The sequence below is a fragment of the Cavia porcellus genome, unplaced genomic scaffold (genome assembly GCF_034190915.1).
Source record: "Cavia porcellus strain 051 isolate PalLab524CR breed Dunkin Hartley unplaced genomic scaffold, mCavPor4.1 scaffold_5, whole genome shotgun sequence".
Taxonomy (NCBI): domain Eukaryota; kingdom Metazoa; phylum Chordata; class Mammalia; order Rodentia; family Caviidae; genus Cavia; species Cavia porcellus.
The window spans coordinates 35,052,172-35,073,510 of record NW_026947488.1 but is presented as its reverse complement, the minus strand read 5'-3'; the positions used below and the strand labels follow the sequence as shown (position 1 = coordinate 35,073,510).

At 50.3% G+C, this 21,339-nt stretch overlaps 1 protein-coding gene across 3 annotated transcripts in view; it reads left to right on the top strand.

The window, feature by feature from the left end:
• Cfap61 (cilia and flagella associated protein 61) overlaps positions 1–16,989 on the top strand; it is a 262,922-nt gene extending 245,933 nt beyond the window's left edge. Inside the window, exons 21-22 of one of the 3 annotated variants that reach the window (XM_063248629.1) lie at positions 7,238–7,328; positions 15,937–16,989. In XM_063248629.1, coding sequence (XP_063104699.1) covers positions 7,238–7,328; positions 15,937–16,137 — 292 coding nt within the window. In that variant the 3' untranslated portion in view covers positions 16,138–16,989. The remainder of the gene's footprint in view (positions 1–7,237; positions 7,329–15,936) is intronic. The other 2 variants (XM_063248630.1, XM_063248628.1) reach the window with 2 other exon arrangements.
• Positions 16,990–21,339: the final 4,350 nt, after the last annotated feature.

Below are 21,339 nucleotides of genomic sequence, written 5' to 3'. Positions count from 1 at the left end.
TGATTCTTATTGTCTTCACAGTTATGCCTATACTTTCGATCTTGGTACTATCAAGCAAAGCAGAATAGAGGAAAATCAGTCAAAACAAGATGGTGAGGGCAATACAGGATTTCAAATCATGTTAATAGGAAATCAAAGTAGGTTACTATAATGTATCCTGCTATTTTTTATTTCTCCCTTAATTAGAAAAATAAAAAGAAAAAAGTAAATAATTAAAAAAAGAAAAAAAGGGGGGGTTGAGGTAAAAGAGAGCATAACAACAGAATAGCGCAGGTCAAATCATAACCATTTAAGCAAACCAGTGTTTCACCACAAGATATCCTGACATAAAAATAGTTACCATAGTGTCTCTTTCCTTGAAATCTTTGAGTATAACTTCTTATATTGTAGCACCAAACATATCACAATACTATAAAACCATTCAAGAGAATGACATTATTACAGGGTATTTAGAACCAACTGACAGAAAAATGAACAATGGTTTCTATATAAACTCCTTGTCTATAAAAGTTTCTGCTTATATTATCATATTTAATAAAATCCAATAAGAAACAACCTTTTAAGACCAATGGAGATGGAAGAATACACGTTTGATGGGACTTCAAAACAAAATGATACTAAATCAGCACTAGCTATTATGATGTCTTGTTTTCTCCAAAATAGCTGTTCCTACCTTCCAATCTTCTCTGCCTCATTTCTGTTGAGCTCTTTTTCTGTCGTTTGTTGTCAGTTTGTCATTCTTCATTTCATTTTCTGTTCCATTCATTGTGGCCTCTAAGCCACTGTTTCTGGGATCTTGGTATTTTCTTTCTTTAGACTATCCTGCAGTATTCTCTGTAGAGTTGAATTAGTGGTTGCAAATTCCCCTAGTTCCTCTTTATCCTGGAAGCACCTTGTTTTTCCATCAATTTCCAGGGGTAGTTGTGCAGGATATATCAATCTTGGATGGAGGTTATTATCTTTCAAAGCTTGAATTATTTCCCCCCACGCTCTTCGTGATTTGATGGTTTGTGCCGAGAAGTCTGCTGTAATTCTGATGGGTGTTCCCTTGTAAGTGATCTGTTTCTTGTCTCTGACAGCTTTTAATATTCTGTTCTTATATTGGATTTCTGGAATTTTGATTATTATATGCCTGGGTGTAGCTCTGTTTGGGTTGTAGATGGTTGGGGTCCTGTATGCCTCATACATCTGAGTATCTTTACCTTTTGCTAAATTAGGGAAATTCTCCTGGATTATTTCTGTGAATAGCTTTTGTAGTCCATTTGTTTGAGTCCCTACTTCTTCTTTTATGTTCTTAATTCTTAAGTTATAGATCCTCTTATCATCTAGTTTTTGTATTGTTGCTGTTTGGTTTTTTGTTATTTTTAAGAAGTTTTTCATTTCATGCTCCCATATTACAAATCTGCCCTCCAGTTCAGATAATCTGTCCTTAGTTTCTTTCAAGTTGTTATGCCAGCTTTCAATAGAGTTTTTAGTTTCCTGGTAATCTCTTTGAACCTGCTTCATGTATTCTATGTTTTCTCTATTTTCTTCATCAAATAATTCTCCCTTTTTTTCTGTTCTTCCATTCTACCATCTGTTTTTTCTTGGGCGGTGCTTAGCATTTCTCTAATTATTCTGCTTATGTCTTGCTTCAGGTCATTAATAACTTCATTCCTGAACTCGTCTATGAGGCTCTGGAGATAGCGCTTTATATCTATTGGTGCCATGTCTACTATTGCATGTTTCTCAGGATTGGGGGCTGAGGACCCTTTCTTGTTCCTCCCTCTTCCCATATTCTTTGTTCCTTATATTTAAGCGTGTATAGGAGGCCCAGCTTCCTTCCCTGTCAGCCACAGTCTGTTTGAATTGCTGGCTAGGTGTTCCCGCCCACTGCAGTGTACTAGGGAGACACAGACCTGGGCAGCCTCTGCTGGGCCCGCCCCTCCAGGTCAACCTACCCCCAAGGCTTTACCTTTAGTGTGCACCTTCAGGCGCTGGGACCTGAGTTGGGCTAGCCTATTGGGTCTCAGCCAGTGGCGTCTCTGGACCCAGCATATTTGCCAGAGACCCAGACTCAGCATGCACTCTGGTGGGAACAGACACATTTAAGCCACAGCCCCTGGCCACTTGCACCCTGAGCCAGTTTTCCTTGAGCAGTAAACACCAGTCTTCCATGGTGACTGTGGTGACTGTGAAACCACAGTGCAGGGCATTTGGAAAGCACTCACTGTCCTGTCACCTTGTAGATCCTAGCAGGTGACAGTCACAACTGACTATCAAAATCTCACAGATGTTGCTTTCAAAATTACCAGTCTTACCTTCCCAGATCTCTCTCCAAGCAATACAAGCAGTCAGTTAGGTATGGATTCTGGCTATTCAAGTTGTACTCACAGAAAGGTTTATAGCCCAGCTTCTGCTTCAGTCTTCAGGGTGCCTGTCATAGAGCGTCAGGGCTAATCTGCTCATGTAATTTGGCATCCCAGGATAAACTGAGGTCTGGAGACCACACTTCCACCCTCGCCTCAGCCCTCCTGGGGTTCTGTCCTCTGCAGCCCTTCCACAAGGACCTGCCATCGCTGTGCCAACTTGCCCACCTTAACAGGGCATTTGTGTAACCACTGGTATGTAAGAGGCAGCTGGCTGGTGGCAAAAAAGGTTCTCCAGGGCTTCCCCCTTCCTTTCATTTTGCAACCACCTAAGTGAGGAGCTCTGGGAGACACTTAGGGCAGTTAAGTCTTCATGGGAAAACAATGGATAAGGAGCATGGATTTGTTGAAGAGTAGAGCAAGACAACACAAACAAGAGGACCTGAGCAAAACAAGCACTGAGAATAAGGAAAGAGGGTTTACAAAGGCCTTGGTGGGCTTGTTAGAGTGGATGGGTGGGTGGATGAGTGAACAGAGTGGACGAGTGGATGGACAAGTGGATGGGTGGGTGGGGGAGTGGACAGATGGATGGATAGGGTGGATGACGAGTGGAAAGGTAGATGGATAGACAGGGTGGACAGGTGGGTGTATAGATGGGTGGAGGAGTGGACAGAGTAGATGAGTCGATGGGTGGACAGAGTGGATAAGTGGATGGATAGATGGGTGGACAGAGTGGATGGGTGGATGGGTGGATGAGTGGATAGATGGGTGGATGGGTAGACGGATAGATGGATGAATGGGTGGAGGGATGGATGGGTGAAAGGACACATAGATGGATGGATATGTTGATGGGGGTAGATGGACTGATGGATGGATAGATAGGTAGATGAAGAAAGGAAGACAGGGCATAGTTTTGGTGTTCATAATGCACACAAGTGTGAAGAAGACATGGGGCAAGATGGTTTCAGAAAATTCATTTACAAACCTACCTCCATCTCACCCAGACCTTACATTTGGCACTCAAATGCCCACGGGGAGGAGCAGTGCCACGGTGCCAGTGGGATAATGAGGCATCCCCAGCAATGGAGCCAAATCTCCACATACAGAGAGGGAGCAGCACTAGCTAATCTGATTTCTTAAAGAAAGGCCTGAAGTCCAAGTTCCAGACAACCTGCAGGGAGTAACCAAGACATGGCTTTGCTACCATGGCATTTATCACTTCTTCCCCTCTGCCTAGTCAACATCAAGTGGCACAGATGGTGCAGGTTGCTCAGAGGCTACCAGGCCATGCAATCCTGCTGCATCTGCTGGAGCCTGAAGCAGGCTGGCTCCTGCTCAACAGCACCAGGGAAGCCCAGATGGTGGCTGTCCCAGGGGACGTGGTGGGGATGTGACCCTTCAGCATGACCCTGCAGGCCACCCCAGCCTCAGTGCCTACTGCAGCACCCAAAGCAAAATTGGGTTGTTACCTCTCCAATAGGAAATTAGAATGTTTTTCTTTAAAAGTTTTTCTTTGAAAAACTGTTTCTGCACTGCCCACCTTGGTACATGTCAGCAAGTCCCAGGCGGGCTGATGGGCACTATGAATACAGCCTTGCCCAGTTTAGTTCTCCTGCCCTTTGCCTGGAAGGCCTTGGCCTTGGGCATTGGAGGCCACCAGTGTCCATGTGCCTGTCAGTAAGCAGCAGGAATGGCAGAGGAAGTGAGCTCTGTTCCACGAAGGGTACAGGAACAAAGGCTCAGGTGTCTCTCATGGGGTATATGTGGTTTTAGACAGAAGCTCTGTGATTAAAGTGAAACTTTGTTCTAAAATTCTTGCATTGAAAGAAATTATCTTCAGGCCAGAGAAAGAGTTCAGAGGCACAAGTACCTGCCTGACAGCTGGCAAGCGCAAGTTCAAAAAAAGAACTCATCTTCGTGTGGCTCAGTTCACCGATGAGTTACAAAATGAGTTTGGTTAAATTCCGAGTTGTCTGAACCTCGATGGTGAGGGCTTCCTGTTGCTGTGGTCACCCACCCCACCCCATCATGTCACGTCCTTGGATGGGGAGGAACAGCCACATGGGGTATGCACAGTCAGACCCCAGCCAGCTCCAGAAAGCCCTGCAGAAGCCTCAACAGCCCCTGTGGCCCTGAGGCCCTGTTCAGATATGGATGTTGGGTTCCAGGGCCAGGGTTTCTGGGGCTGTGGTGGCCCAGAGCAGGCAGCTGGGTGGCCCTGCAGGAAGTGCATTTCTGAGAACTCTGTCTTTGAAGAAAATGGCAAGAGTTGTCCCATGGGCCTCCGGGCAACTGCTGGTGTGTCAGTGTGGAGATGCATGGATGGATGGTGAGGGGCAGAAACAGAGATCAAGGTGAAGGATGTGGCTTGGTCCCCCAAACCCAAAAGGATGGGGACATGGGGCACTTCAGCCACAGAGGGAGACAGAGACAGATCCAGAGTTCACTGGTTCTTGTGGGAATGAGGGTGTTTCCAGATGTGAAGGCTGAAGGTCTGACCCTGCTGCGAGGCAGGGATGTCCTGGCAGAGCTGACCTGGGCATCCAGACCAAGGCTGACTTTAAGGCTTTGGATCAGGAAGTTACCTTCAGGGAGGCTGAGTGTTGCCAAGGTGTGTGCGGCCAGTGGGCCCTGACTGGGCAGCCAGTGGGCACTGACCCTGCTACAGCTGCTGAAGGTTGGCCTGGGCTTGTGAGCAAGGTGCCAGCGGGGCTCCCACAGCCCCACAGCACTCAGGTGGGCATGAAGCCCCCCAGGCAAGGGTCAGACTGCCCCAGGCATAGGGGTGTCCAGCACTGCAGCCTGAGGGCAATGGGGCTCAGTTAAGTCCCAATCTCCAAGGCTCTTCTCTCTTTGCTCACAAAGATGCCTTCCCTCTCGTACTGCTGCCCCTGGGGCAGGCAGCAGAACTAACCACAGAGCTGTGGCCCCCCATCCACGCCACCTTCCTGAGCTCATCTCCAGTGGTCTGTTGGAGGAGCGTGGTCCCCTTGCCCACCCTGCCCGGGGAACCGGCTACCAGCCCAGTGTCCAGCCTTGCTTTTCCACCTCACACTCCCCCTGGCCCAGGGCCCTGTTCACTCAGGGGCTGCTGCAAGCAGAGCCCTTCCTGCATTGTCCTCCCAGTGCTTTGCCCCAGCACTTTGTAGTCAGGATTGCAAGGAATTACATTACTCAGGACACATAATTTATAGATTATTTTATAATAGTCACCCAAGAAGTCACATGCAGAAGAGTACCAGAAATCTGTCCACACACTAGAAACCCAAAGAATCCAGCTGAGGACCTAGACCTTGAGCCCATGGCAGTGCCCTGTGTGAGTCCAGCTGGAAGCCTGGAGCCATGACAATGTCTCATGCAAGTCTATATCAAGGCCCCAAGGTCAGTGGTGGAAGCTAGAAAGTCAGCACCAGTGGGAGGAAGGACCTGCATCAACAGGCTGAGGGATCCACACTGGAGCTAGGAAGCGACATTCAAAGTAAAGACCAGAGCTTCCCAAAGAGACCCACAGCCATCCTCAGTGACAATGAGGTCCCAAGCTCCTCCAAGGATGAGAACAGCTGGGTGTATATTAGGAAGCCAGTGTGACCAGCTCCTCCAAGATAATCCACAGCACAGCACAGTACCTTCCCCTCCACGTCTCCTATTATGTGTCGGCAGCGATCTGCAGGTGTCCTCCGTATCCCGCACCACACCAGCTCAGCTCAGCTGGGTGTCACAAGCTGCCCATTAGTTAACCTACCACACTCCTGCCCCCACTTCCTCCCGTAACCTGCTGCCGTAACCTGAGGAATACCTCAGCAGCCCAGGCCCATGAGTCACAGGGCAGGATGCTGGCTGTTCTAGTACTTGCTGTTGCCACAGTCCCCAGGGAGTGCTGGGTACATAGATGTGGAGTAGGATTGATGGGGCGGACCCCTGGCAGCTGTTAATGAGGAAGTGAGGCCCTGTTCTGGTCAGGTGCGTGGGCCCGCAGTGACCCATCCAGGTGGTGACAGCTGACCCTCACACACCCTTGTTGCCTCTGTTAAGGCCTTGGTGACCTTTGGGGACTTTCACCCTGCCCTTGGCTTTGAGTCTTGGGAGAAAGAAGGATGTCACTTGCACAGGGTTCTGACCACTCTTCCCCTGTGTGCGACGTGGTCCCGTCAGCGGCAGGAACCGAAACGCCCATCCAGACCCGAGGCTAGCCCGGGACCTGGAGCTGAGGTTTTCTGTTCCACCACACCAGTGCTAATATAAAGAAGGCTGCCCTGAACGTTCTCGGTCATTACCGCCAGGGCACACCAGGTCTCCGGCAGTCGTCTCTATGTAACAGATATCCACGTAGCTGTCCATGTGAGACAGCACTTACTCAGCTTTAGTGAAAACTCAGCAAAAGAGCAGTCCCTAAAACAGATGCAATTAAGCCCCGGCACAACTGCACACGGACCATGTTGCGACACCGAGGTGGCCTGTTTTTCTGGCCATTATTCATCCAGAAACCTTAATGATGAGCAACCTTTGTGTTATTGTCCACCCAAATTTAATTTGTTTATGCAGCAGTTCAGTTAATCCTGCAATCTGCTTTTCTCAAACGAGGGCAGATAATGGAGACACCGTTCTTTACAAGTCTTCAGGCTTTTAAATTCTGATAAAATCAGGGTTCTTCACTGGGTCTTGCCCCAGCTCTGAATTAAAGCACTTTAAATGTAATTATGGAACCTGGCCTTACATCAGGAACATCCATTTAAAAAATTGATTGGCCAGGCTGTTCCATGGGGCATTTTATGAGCAAACGATTGCAGAGGGCCCAGAACTGTAATTTATCAAGGCACAAAAGCAGGTAAATACTTTATTAGTGGTAATGAGAGGGTTGCCAGCTAACTGCACCTCTTCCTCCCCGCCAGCTACTTCATGGAGCCCTGGTGCATGGCCCTGCTCCACGATCGCTTTATCGACCTCAGGAAGGAGCTGCGCCAGGTCCTGGCCTCCAAGCAGGTGAGAGTGATTAGTGGGCGCAGGCTGCTGCTCAAAGCCCGGAGCGGTCGATGGCTCAGCCCTCCCTCCCCACTGTACGGCTTGGCTTTCTAAACCAGCTGCCCTTCCTGCAGAAGGAGCGGAGTGCGGATGCGACACAATGTTGGGGAGAGTGATTTTACTTATTTGGGGGGGGTGCAGGTTTTGTTTTCCTCTTTATGAGTAGCAGTAGAATTTTCACAATGAGCTGATAATGCTGGCTGGAAACTGGGGGTGTGCTGTGTGCACCAGCCTCAGAGGGCACCAAGGTGTCTTATGTCTGCATTGGCCCAACACTGAGTGCCTGTAGCTTTGTAGATGTCACAGGAACCTCATCCCTGTGGCAAAACACACTTCTCTGTTTTTGTTTTCCCCATCGGGTTACCTGGAATCAGTCTCAGGGCCCTCACAGCCAGCTACATCCCCAGAATCCTTCCTATTTTTTAGTTAGAGAGAGTCTCTCACTTTTGGCAAATTGCCCAGGTGAGGCTCAGCTTTGTGGCCCTGCTGCTTCAGCTCCCCAAAGGGCTGGGACCACAGGTGTGCACACCATGCTGGTTTAGAACACACTCCTTTTATACCTGACACTTCTTTTTGAAGTGATTCAGGATGCACCCAAAGCTAGACTGGCATCCCAGAGCTAGAATCTGGCATCCCAGAGGGGGCTATCTATGGATTTCCACTTTCTCCAGTAGACAGCCTACAGCCCAGCTGTGTGGGCCAAGGCCTGGGCTCCAAGGGTGCTGGGCGCTGGCCTGGCCGGCTCACTTCCTGCCTGGTCCTTAGGGGGTCCCAAGCGTTCTGGTATAGCACCCACCCCTCACTAACTCTAGCACAGCCCTGCAATGGTTGATGCCCCACGGTCCGCATCTGGACCTCAGGGATGCTTGGTAGCCCACGTGGCCGTGCAGCTGCTCAGGGGAAGCAAGCTGCCAGCCCCCACCTCCTAGCTTCCGTCTGAGGCAAACAGACATTTAGGGTTCCTACAGGTGACACCCAGAAGGCAGATGGGGACCCTGAGGCCACGTGCAAAACTCAGGAGCTGCTGATCACTCAAACTGAGGGGTCCACACGGGTCCCTCAAGGCCCCTGAGGGTGCCGCCAGCCGGCACAGGAAATGGAGTATTTTCTACATTTCATTTGCTATCTTGGGTTAGAAACATTCAGATACCTTAGCTGTGCTTCTGGTCTAAACCATACTCGCTATGTTTGTGGATGAGACACTGACCTTTGTGGAAGGGGAAATATAAAAGTACGTTTTTCCATCTTCAATTCCTTTTCTTCACATTACTGTATCGTCAGCAACTGTTTTTGTCTGTATGTTTGAGATGTATAATGAGCACTTTCACTGGGGTGTTGGGCACATGTGCATAACATCTTGATTCTTTTATGTTTCCCTGTCCTTCTCCCCTTTCCATCTCTTAGACCTTTCCCCTTTGTAAAAAATTGATCTCTCTGATTTTTTTGTCTATATTTTATTTTGTTCCTTATTTTGTTTATACTTTGGGTTTCTCACATATGAGTAGCTATGCTTTAACTTGTGTGTCTGATTTACCTCACTTAACACTGTGTCCTCGAATTTCATCTATTTCCCCATAAATGCCTCGCGTTCATCCTTCTTTGTGCAGAGTAGTACTCCACTGTACCACATTTTCTTCATTCATTCACCTGTGGATGAATGTATAGGTTGCTTCCAAGATTTAGTATTATAAACTGTGCTGCTATAAACACGGGTGTGCGTATATCACGGAGAAACGACGTCTTTAACTCTTTGGAGAAGATACCTAGAAGGGGAATCACTGGGACAAATGGAATTTTGACTTTGATTTTTTGAGGAATCTGTGTACTGATTTCTACGGTGCTTGTCCTAGCTCACATCTCTGCTCGCAATGGAAAAGTCTTCCTTTTCTCTGAAGCCTCACTAGAATTTGTTATTTGATTTCTTGATGGCTGTTGGTTCTCGGGTAAGGTGCAACCTCAGGGGTATCTTCATTTGCACCTCTTTAACAGCCAGTGATGTCGAACATTTCTCATGTATTTCTGGGCTATGAAACCCACAAGGTGCATAAAGACCTACACAGCCTCCTGCATGCTTCAGTGTGATTGCTTCTGATACTTCGTTAGATAGCTAAAGAACTGTAGTGCCCTGTACTGTTCATGGTATAACCACAAGAACAAGTCTGCAGGTGCTGAGTACAGCTAAGACTTTTTCCCAGATGTTCTCAGTGATGGCGGGTTGAGCCCCCAATGTGGCACCACGCACGTGTGGGTTGGGGGCCCGCTAGTCCATGCAGATGGAAATCAGAAGCAGAGTTCAGAATTGGTCTCCACCCTGGGCTCTGCCCAGCTCCTCAGATGACACACACCCTCTTGAGACAGCACAAAGCCAGATGCTGAAGGCTACAAAATGTGACTGAAGTTACAGGAGGCCGGAAGACACTGAGAGGCATCTCTGCTCCTGGATTTAGACTTCCCACTGTGCAGAACGTGGTACCACCCAGCACAATCCACAGACACAGTTGATCCCATCCAACCTCCAAGACATCCCTTCTAGGAATGGCAGAGCCTGCATGGAAATGTGGGGGACCCCCAAAAATCAAGTCTGTCTTGAGAAAAGAAAAAGGTTCAAAGACTCACCCTCTCTGATTTCAAAACCTGATACACAGCAGTAGTGACAAGGCAAAACGACATGTTTTGCCTAACACAGATTGTGTAGTCGTATAAAATAAAGGCAGAAGTTCATGCAGAAGACCTTTATTGTGAAAAGAAGTGCAGCATCATCGGTCATCAGGGAAATAAACATCAGAATCACAGATGTCCTTTCATACCCACTGGGATGGATATAGAGAGAGAAGAGAAAGGAGTCCGTGTTAGGATGTGGAGAAAAGGGAACCTCACACAAGTGCTGCGGGTGTGTAAACCTGCGTAGATGCCGTGGAAACTAGTGTGATGGTTCCACAGTGAGTTACACAGAGGATGACCCTGTGGCCCAACCACTGTGCTTTCAGGCATGCATACATCCCGAAGGACTGAAAGGGATATTCAGATGCACATGCGTATGTAGAGAAGCAACTCACGTGTCCATCGACAGAGCAGTGCCTAAACGAGTGGTCTACAAGCTCATGCAATGGAATAATACTGAGCCCCCAAATAGAAATGAAGTACTACTTTGTTTTGCAAAGTGTATGAGGCTCACAGCTTTATTCGAGAAAGACAAACTCTGTGCGAGCATCTCAATAAACGAAGAGGAATTGACAAAGTGAATATCATTTTATGATTGAAAAACTTGCACACATAATGGTAAGGAAGGAAGAGCCACCTGTGCCAAGTGCTCGGGTAACACCATGCCAGCGGTGAAAAGCTGCAGCATTTCTGTTAACTACCATTCTGAAGATCCTCGCCAAAGAAGTTAGGCAAGAAAAAGAAATGAAAGGTATCCCAGTGGGAAAGGAAGACGTTTGCTGATGACATGATCTTATTTTAGGAAAACTAAAGACTACAAGCAAAACCTGAATAACGAGGGCTAGGGCTGTTGTTCAGTGGTCGAGCCCTCGCCTACTGAGTGTAAGGCCTTGGGTTCCATCGCTAGCAACACACACACACACACACACACACACACACACACACACAATTTGAAAACAAACCAAAATAACTGACAACTTGAGAAAAGGTGCAGGACACAAAATCAACGCACCAAGCCCCCTAGTGTTTGCAGACACAACAGCGATCTGCCTGAAGAGAGATTAGGGAAGGGGACCTGCTTACCGTAATATAGAGGACACACAGGAGTCACTGGCCAAGGAGACTAGAGCTCCAAGCACTGAAACCAGTTCAAAGAGAGCAGATGCCAGGGATCCCGCAGACCCTGCTCCTGCTTGTGATGTCAGGAACTGTGGGCCCCCAACTTCCAGCCCCCTGCTCTCACTGCTACAGCCCATGCTCCAAGGGGACCATCTTTGCCTGCATTGCTGCCCACAGGGCTCCCAACACTGTTCTGCATGGTGAGCTCATGATTCCCCACCATGGTGGCCCGGACCTTCACAGTCGTCCCCTGCAGCAGGACCACCAGCAACAGCGTAGCCAATGTGTATCTGGGGCCTCCTGCCCCTCGAGTCACTGGGCTCCTGCTTCAGTGACTCTGACCACAGGTTGGCCAGGAGGAGCACAGGGCTGTGATGTCTAGCACGGCGACTCTGTTCTGGACACCAGGGAAGCCTCTGGCCCTAGGGGAGAACCCGAGGCCCGCACTGCATGCCGAGCGCAGACCCCAGCCCTGTGACTCCCAGCGGAGCAGGGAGGTCATCGAGGGGACTGCAGCCACCTGGCCATGTGGGGTTCACTTGGAAGCTCATCTGCAGGCAGCTCTGGAGCTTCAGGGTCACCTGAGTCCTCCCCAAACCACAGGTGGAACAAAACTCAAGAAATTAAAGATGACTCAAGTCAACAGAAACACCCTCTGTTCATGGAGTGAAAGAATTCATAATGTAAAGATGACCAAGCAATCCACAGATTCAATGTATATCTATATAAATTCCAATGAAATACAAAAAATTCCACAGAAACGGAAAAACAATTGTAAAATTCATGTAGGCCCATGAAACATCTCTGCAGGGAAAACAGATCTGGAAGCCCTAAAACTTAAGTGGCACCTCAGTTCACAGACTTGATTCTTTTTCACGACTCTGGCCACAAATCAAATTGGACGAGAACCGAATCCAGTTTCCCTATGAAGTCAACACTGAACCTAACTGTTGAGTTTGATTCGGTTCTCATCCAACTCGGTTTGCTACCAGAATTGTGGCAAGCATGGAGTTTGTGAACAGAGGTGCCACTGTGTCTGGTTCCTGAAGGCCTTGCAGAGCGGAGGTGACCCACATGGCGGGCATGGCCCTGGACCGTCACAGGACAGGGCCCAAGTCACTAACAGGTCTCAAGAGTGGCTGACTTCTGACAGCAGGAGCACAGGATGGGAGGGACAGGCACCTGACTGAATGGTGCCAGGCAGACCAGGGACATGGGGGAACGAGGCGGCACTCAGCACCCCAAGCAAGTCAATTCCATCTGAAGTGTTCTCAGCAGAGACCTGAGGCCCCAGAAGTCCTGCAGGAAGCACAGTGGGAAACACCCCTGGCATTGCTGTCATTTTAGATGTAAAACCAAAAGCACAGGCAACAAAAAGAAAAAGAAGTGGTTCTGCGTCTACCTCAGAAGCTCCGCACAGCAAGGAAACAGGCAGCCTGCGCACTGCGGGAAGATTCGCCAGTCACACATGGCAAGAAGCTCAGCTCAGTAACAAGAAAACAAGACTCTGCTTTAGAAGGGATGGAGATGCACATAGACGGTCATCAAAACAAAGACAGACAAACTGAGTGTGGGGTGCATACCTGTAACACTGGCTACTTGGGAGGCTTAGGCAAGGAGGCTGCCAGTTTGAGGCCAGCTTGGGCAATTTAGTGAGATCTTGTCTCAAAAAAAAACACCTGCTGGGGACGCAGTGGTAGAGCAGCCCAGGTTCAAGATCCAGTACCAGGGAAAAAGAGACGGATGGCGGTGGGTGCCGTGAAGAGAGGCCCCTACGTCACTGCTCCTCGGTAAAGGGAAGCAGCAGCCTCAGTGTGCTGTCACCTGACATCTGTCAGTGTTACTTAGAAAGGAGGCAGCAAGTTAGCACGGGTGCCAGAGAGACGCTGGACACCCACGGAGGGGATGTGAATTAGTTGAGCCATTTTGGGAAACAGTGTGGAGGCTAGAAATAGAATTACCACCCTAGGAACCCCACTCCTGGGTAAAAATACAAAATATTGAAATGGGTATGAGGAAGAGGCCTATGCATGCTTGTATTTAGTAGTAGCCAAGGTATGGAAATAAATTTAAGTGTCCACCCATGGGTGAATGGACAAAGAAATGTGGTATACACTGTGGAATACTATTCTGCCCTGAAAATGAAGGCATGTTTGCTCTGGGTGATGACCGTGTGGATGACCCTGAAGGTCATGTGGTGGGAGAGATGGATGCCAGGCCATGTGTGACTTCATTTGCATGGAGAATCTGAAGCGTCAAACTTGTGGAAACCGAGGGTGGAAAGGTGGTCACGAGAGGAGTAGTGGAGAATGGGAAAGAATGGATACTGTGCTGGGGAGTCACAGATTCAGTAAAAGGAAAAAGTGATGGTGGCCACGCCCAGTACCAGTGCGCAGTGTGGCTCACAGCCGTGGGGAGAGGGATTTGGACATTTGCACCACACATGCAAAGCCAAGGATGTGGGTGATGGATGTGCAGTGGCTTCCGTGTGACCCTAGAACTCTAGAGGTTGAAGCAGGAAGATTACAACCCAAAGCACAGCCTGTGAATCGCTGGACTGTGTCCCCGAAGTGAAGCTGAGGCTGGGGAGGCAGCCCAGTGCAGAGGCCTGGGGTTCGCTCTCGGAGGCCGCAAAAATACTAATAATGATAACCGTAACTTCACGGTGCCCATGGGGACCCTATCCACATCTGACCCCTGCAAGAGGTACAGTTTTATTTGTCAACTTAAAACAAAACATAGAAAGAAATAAAATTAACAAAGGAACTTTCAAGAGATTATAAAAAAAAAAAACAGAAACAAACACTACGCTAAGTGACAGAAGCTGACACAGTGATCATGAACTGGGTGTGTATGGGAGGAAAGTTGCCACCTCCCGGAGGGATCACCAGGAAGCCAGGGCACAGGGACCCGCATCATCCAGAGCAGTGCTTGTCCAGGGAACAAAAGAGCTGTCCCCACCCTCAGACCTTCCAGGGCCCGCTCTCCCCGTCCACCCCCAAGGCCAAAGAGCCACTTTCCAGGAGCCTCAGGGTCTCCAGCTCCAAAGGAACCCCAGGGCATGGGCCTGGCCAGGTTCCCTGCTTGGTTGGTGGTGTCAGAGCTTGAGATCCTTGTGTGGCCCTAACACTCACTGGGGACGCTGATGCCAGGCTGCACAGCACCGAGTCTGCTGCCCCGTCTTTGGGTTCTCCCTGCCGTGTTCCCAGGGCCGCCATCCAGATGTGGCCTAAAGTATCCACTGCTTTTCCTGTTTGAAATAAAAAGAATTCTTGGGAGTTGAAATAAATAGAATACGGGAACACAGGTGACTTGGGGAGAGCAACTCAGCCTGGGGGCGTCTTTTTATACAAACCGGATCTGCAGCACTTTACCCACAGGACCCGCAAGCCCACAGGTGCTCACAGGACAATTTCTGGTCTGTTGTCGAAACTTTCTTTTCTTTTCTTTTTCTTTCTTTTTTTTTTTTTTTTTTTTTGTCTTTTTTTTTTTCATTTTTATCCCGGGGATCGAACTCACGACTGCCTACTTGCAAGGCAGGTACTTATGCCGCTGAGCTAAATCCCCAGCCCCTCCTTGAAACTTTCTGGATTAACAAAGTTGGAAAAACCTCTATAGACTGCACAGGTTCTCATTTGCAACTTCAAATAACTTTATTCTCTTGAACCCTCTGTTTAGTGATTTCAGTGAAATGACTTTACTAAGAATGGAGGATTTTCAGTCTGTCTCTTAGGAAAGAATTGTAACTTAGGGAAGGACCCCTCTTCCCAGCCAAGAGTTTCTGAACACAAATGTTGAACCGATTCCATTCCTGGCGGGTGGGGTACTGGAGACTGAATCCAGGCAGGGCCTTGCACTGAGCTACACCCTCACACTTTTCTTATTTTCCATTGTGAGACAGTGTGCTGCTAGATTGCTAAATTGCCCAGGTTGTGCTCAAACTTGTGACCCTGCAGCCTCAGCCTGCCGGAATAATGAGCATCACCCCACCTGACTTCCTTTTGTATTTTTACAGTGTTTGTTTGGGGAGTTTTTGTTTGTTTGTTTTTGAGACAGGGTCTTGCAGTGTCCTTCAGACCAGCCTTGAACTCACTACATAGCTCAGGCTGGTCTCAGCCTCCCAAATGTTGGGATTACTGGAGTGAGCTGCTATGCCTGGCATTTTCTTATTCTTAAAGCAAGCATCATCTAAGGTTTTCTTTTTTATCTGACGAGTTTAAAATGAGCATCCTTGAAGGACCAAGAGGACATAGAAAGACAAGCGCTGTGTCCCTTTACTCATCCTCGGTCCCCAGAGACTCAGATTCCCTCAGGGATGGGAAGGGGGGCACACAACGGAAAGCTATCATCTAATAGGTACAGACTTCCGGTCTGGGAAGATGAACTGTCCTGCAGATGGATCCTGGTGACGGTTGTGCTACAGTGTGAACGTAATGCTACTGAACTGTGCACTTAAAACCTCACCAGGATAAAATTTTGTTGCAACTAAAAATAATTTCTAAAACTGGACACAGTGGCGCATGCCTGTAATCCTAGCTACTCAGGAGACTGAGGCAGAAGGATCACACATTCGAGTCCCGCTTGCGCACCCTGTGAGATCCTGTCTCAAAAAGGTCTGGGGATGCAGCTCCGAGGTAGCTGGCCTGGGCTGAATCCGGAGAACTGACCCAAATCTAAAATGGTAGGGAAGAAATTCCATGTGGGGCAGCTGAGCCTCGTTTATTTTGGTAAAGCTCCTGTCCACTGTGGCGCTGCGGGCGGGTAACCTGAGCCTCGCTGTGTTCCACAGGAGGAGGGCATGCCATCCATAGAGCAGCTGGTGCGCCATATCGAGGAGGAGGAAATCTACCTCAAGGAGGAGCCCCAGACATACCTCAGGCGAGTCTTCCAGGAGACCATCTACCGACCCCTGGTGGAGAAGAGGATCCTTGACTACCTGCACTACAACCGCTACCACCTGCCCATGTACGCCTGGCCCGGCATCATCTAGGCAGCACCTGGCCGGCCGGGCGAGCCGCGGCGACCCCTCAGGTCGCAGGCCTGTAGTTCCCTCTTGTCCCAGTAGGTGGCGCGCCGCCGTGCGTCTCCACCCCGCGGGGCAGAGCCCTTCCCGACACCAGGCCTGTGCCTGGGCAGATGAATCCCCTTTAGCAAATAAACCGGCTCATACTCATTTCTGCCTTGGGCGTGATCCTGGGTATGGTTCATCCGTGGAACGCTCGCCACCGACCTTGTTAGTTCTTAGCATGTTTAACCAACAATCCTTGTGGGTGATTAAAAAAAATCGTATGTCCAGAACGGAAAATCTATAAACAGCTGATGAGAAATTAAATCCTGAGCCTCACATCAGATGGAATAATTGGACAGTAAAGCTTCCTTGACCTTTCAAAATAAGGAGGCTGTGATCACATTCCCTGTATTTTTAATTCTTATTCCCCTTCATGAGCACAGAACCGCAGAAAAACTGGAAGATCCAGCCATCCACACAAGGGCTTTAGATACACAGTGGCAGAGGGAAATTCACCTAGCTCATCTTTGAGCCGGAGCAGTGTTGCTCCCTGGGGTGGGGGGAACCCCTGGTACCTGTCACCTATAATGTGGATCAGAAACTCACTTTTACAAACAAAGCAAATTAATTGCTCACTGGACAGCAAGTGCGTTCAGGAACCAGCCCTGCCCACACAAAAGACTGCTTCCGCTTATTAGGGTCGCTTAGCACAGGGGTGCCACAGTTTTTTTTTTTAATCAACAGCAAGGATTAAAGTTTTCATGAACACAATTCCAGTTTTCGTTGATATTTTATATGTATGTTAACATCTAGCAAAAACTGGCACCCTTACAAGGATCGCCTGGCAATTATGAGGAAAAGAGATAGCTGGTCTTATACCCATTATCCAACTTCGGGTGGCAAACTGCTTAATTATGGAACTTTCATGCTGCTTGATACATCTCAAAAGCAAAATTATCCCAGAACACTGGGCTCTGATTTTCCCCAGGCAGGCAAAAGCAAGCCATAAGCGCCACCAATTCCTTTGCAGAGATGTTTTACCAAATGCGCGGGCATGTAGGGGGAGGGCCCAACGCTGCCATATGGTACACTGTGTCCTCTGGGTGGGAAACCATCTCTCCTGGCCCCCTCCTCCATCAGAGCCAATACACAAGCTGGCGAGCTGGCCTGCTGGGGATGCCTTCCTGTCCCTTCCTGAGAGGACCTGGTCAAACTCATCAGCAAATGACAGAGATGCTGTGACAGGCCCAGAGACCCTGGGCTGAAGATTAACAGACCGGTTTCAGTAGAGGATCAACACTTATGACTTCTGTGACCACAGATTACCATGATAAAGCCTCCAGCCACATAAAAGTGGCCCCCAATGACAATGTCAGCCTTAATACCAAAGCATGCATGAATTTGATAACCACCACTTTCCCCTTTCCTGCCTTTCAAGAAGTTTCCTTGGAAGCCATAGGATCAGGGTGCACTTGAAGACTTCCCAGACATATGCTAGCCCAGAAAGGGGCCTGTATGTTGTTATTTTAATCCTTGTCCCATTCTTAGGAAGAGATTTCCTGAATATAGGAAGTTTAGTGCACAGCTCAATTATTTCCAGAATCTAAGACTTTCAGCATGTATGTGCTGCCCTCAAAGCTTTATAGCTGCAGAGCAGGTTTCCTAAGAACAAGAATTACAAAGTCAGTAGGCACTGCTTGCAAAGGGCAATCTTCAGAGCTTGGAGGATAAAGTTAATGGCACAAGCTGGGAAGCAAAAAGGCTTCAAAGAGCCCAATCTTTGGCCTCATGCGTTTGACAGTGAACACTTGATATCCCCATTGCCATGGGGGTGGTGACATCTTGGGCTCGCTGCCTGATCCTAGAACTCTACAATTCCAACAAAGAACACTGGCAAGAAAACAGCCAAGTTAATTTTCCAAAGTTTTATTCCCCAAATCACAGACCACAGCCCTGCCTGGCCAATGCCCTAAACATCTCCTAACAGATGTCACGTTTTAACACAGTATAGCTGCCTCCTTTCCAGAAATGGCTCGTTATGGTTTTATTATACCCAAATATCACAGGAAGGAAGGCGAAAGAAACACAGATGAAGTGAGGGAGGGAAGGAAGCACTGCCAATCAATATTTGAGACAGAGACAGACCGACTGGGGCGAGCCAGCGCCAGCTAAGACCAGGCGGAGGGGCTGCGAAGTCGCCCTGAGAGCTGTTGATTGTTTTCTGGTTGAGAAGTGATGATCAGGCCGGATAAAAAGTAAGCGCGGGGCGCAGAGCCGGCAGCTGTATGCTAATGCTGCAGAGACCGAGCCTTCGCGTCCCCCATTAAAGCAGGCGACCAGGAGGCCACACATCACTGAACAAATAGGCTCTCTCTAGACAAATAAAATAACACACGTTGGCCGGTGGGAAGGGGGAGGGGACGAGGAGGGAGAAGGGAGAGCACGAGAGCGCGGCTGGGCGAGCAGGACGCCAGGGCGGGGACCGGGCTGTGAGGGCGACCGTGGCGAGGGCAGGGGCCGCTTTGGGAGAGCCGAAGGGGTGGGAAGAGAGGCCTAGGAGAAGCCGGGGAGAGGGAGGCAGGTGATGGGGGAGAGGACAGACAAGATGGGGGCCCAGATGGCCCCCGAGTGAGAACACCAGGCGGAAAGTGCGCCAGTGCCCCCGAGGGCAGCAGGCCGGGCCGGGCCAGCCGAACTCCAGTCTGCTCCGAGGCTCGGAGCGCAAACCCCTCTGCGGGCCTCGGTGGAGCAGTCCCGGTCTTGCTGCCCAGATTTGGTCGCCGGCGGGCCCTCGGTCCCCTCCCTCCGGAGGGACAGTCTCCACCGAGGCGGAAAGAAAAAAAACAGCCCTGAGGGCCCTCGGTGAGCGCGCTGCCGGCGGCGCACGGGGGCAGAGGCGCAGCACCCCGCGGGCCCACGCATAATGGGCGCGCAGCAGATTGCCAGGGGCACTTGACACTCGGCGACAACTCAAGCGGGTCCCGCCCGCCCGGGACGGGCAGCCTCGCTGACTCGCCCTTGTTCCCTGTCTTTCATGCACTCTTCTTTTGTGTGGAATTATTTGAACGGAGGTTCCAAGGCAGCTTTATGCTAATGCACCAGACAAAGGCCAAGCCCGAGGCGGGGGTCCCGGGGGCCGGGCGGGGCGGCCAGGCTGCGCGTGTCTCTCGCGTGCCCCGGGCCGCACCAGCCCCTCATTCCTGCAAACACAAAGCCTTTCAGGCTCGGGCCTGGGACGGTGAGGCATAGGAGTCTCAGGGTCGCGGCTCGCGGGGACCGAGGGCCGTGGCGGGGGCTTCTCGGAAGCCAGAAGACGGGTCTGCAGCAGAAGGACAACGGGCGTAGGGACGCCAAGGACTCCCTACTGGCGTCTCCAAATGGCACCCCAGAAGCCAAGTCCTTCCCCGGAGTCCTGGCCGCAGTGCTTTCTAGAAAGTTCTTGCTGTGTCCTCTTGGATTCCAAGCTGAGCCGGGTCACAGGGACACCGCGAGCCCCTATCGAGCCGCTCCCACCCGGGGCTGCCAGTTCCGCAGCCGCCAGACCCACAGTAGGGGCTGCAAGGGCCAGAGGCTCACAGGGCCCAGACTGTCGCCTAAGCACTGGCTGGGAACCCACAAGGAGCTGGAGGACACGCAAATCCCTGTCTTGGAGTCCCCGCCTCACTGGCTCGGTGGGGGCAAATCAGCGCTCAGGGGCTCCCCAGCCCGACTCCGCGCACCCCTACCGGGGTCGCAGTGCGCAGAGCAGGCCTCGTGGGCGCGAGATGTCGGCGCTCCGCTCTTCCGGGACGGACAGACACGGCGACCTACTGTCCCCTCCCCGCGACGCGCAGGGTCTGAGATACCCACGCAGAAGGCTGTGGGCCTCCGTGGATCGGTGCCGCGCGCCCAGCATGAAGGTCGCGGGGGTACGGTGCGCGCGGCCGAGTTCCCCTCCGCCCAGGGTCCAGAAATTACTTCCCAATTCCTGGAGCTTTCGAGTTTCCGTTTATCTTGACCGCACTCGTCTGAAAGCAGAGCTCGTTTCTGCTGCTGAGCTTCAAAAGAAGAAAGGGATCCATCGAGCCTCAGTACTACCTCAGCAGCGTTCCATGGACTCCCTCGCTACTCGGCTGGCATTCCCTCGGGTGGGATTCTAGTCGTATTATTATTTTGGTGGTGGTGGCAGTGGCGTGCAGGCCTCCCACCCCAGCCTGAGTCACAATTCGACAAGGTGCTGTATTTTACAGATTCTCTGGGCGACTAACTCCCTGCTAGCTGTTGAGTCAGAGGAAGACCAGATACCCGCGAATTAGTTGGGGACGGACGCTGGGGCCCCACCCGGTCCTATTATTCTACAGCCCAGATGGGACGCGTGATTAGAAAATAAAATTGGCCGGCGCTGTCTCGGAATCTCTCTCCCACTCCTAATTTCATCAGCGCTCCACAGGGCAAAGTAACATCGGTTAGTTTCAGACAGAACCCATTTATACATTTAGACAAATTCATTTTAGAACTTTTAACTTGTTAAAAGAACAGCATTCACCACAGACTTTTTAAAAACAAGGATGAGACTTCATCTATATCCATTGTGTTTCTCCTCTTTCCAGTGCGTGGAGTTAAAACATATCACAAACACCGAATATCTTTCCTTCTAGTTAACCCTGGCTTAACTAACCCTAACGACTGTCCCCAGCGTCACTTATTACCCTTGTGGATTCTGTTGGGAAAAAAACGCTTAATTTCCACGCCAGGGTATTTTCAGAGGGAAACCCCAAAACAATTAAATACCTTCAGTGGAATTAAGTAAAAGCAAAACTCAGCAGAAATCCATCTGGATGGGCACAGCTTCGCAGAAAAAAAGCATATCCTTCTTTCAGAAAAGTGACATTTTGCTCGCAACGCATGTCATTTCACCAAGCTCTACTACTTGCTCCCCAGTGATGGACGCTGGGGAGCCACTGGGCACTGTGGGGGTTGGCCTGTCCCCGGAGACTGTCTTTTGTGTTTCCTGGGTGCTGGGCAGGAGGGGGGCGCAGGAGGCCCAGTCTGGGTGCACCCGGGCGGCGCAGGGCGGGGGTCCTCGCCGTGGTCTTTTCCTGGTGACACCAGGAAGACTCATCCCCCTTGGCGGCTGCAGCCTGCCTCGGAGGACAGATTGCCCCCCTCCCCCCGGCCGGCAGCACGCGTCTCTTTTGCGTCCAG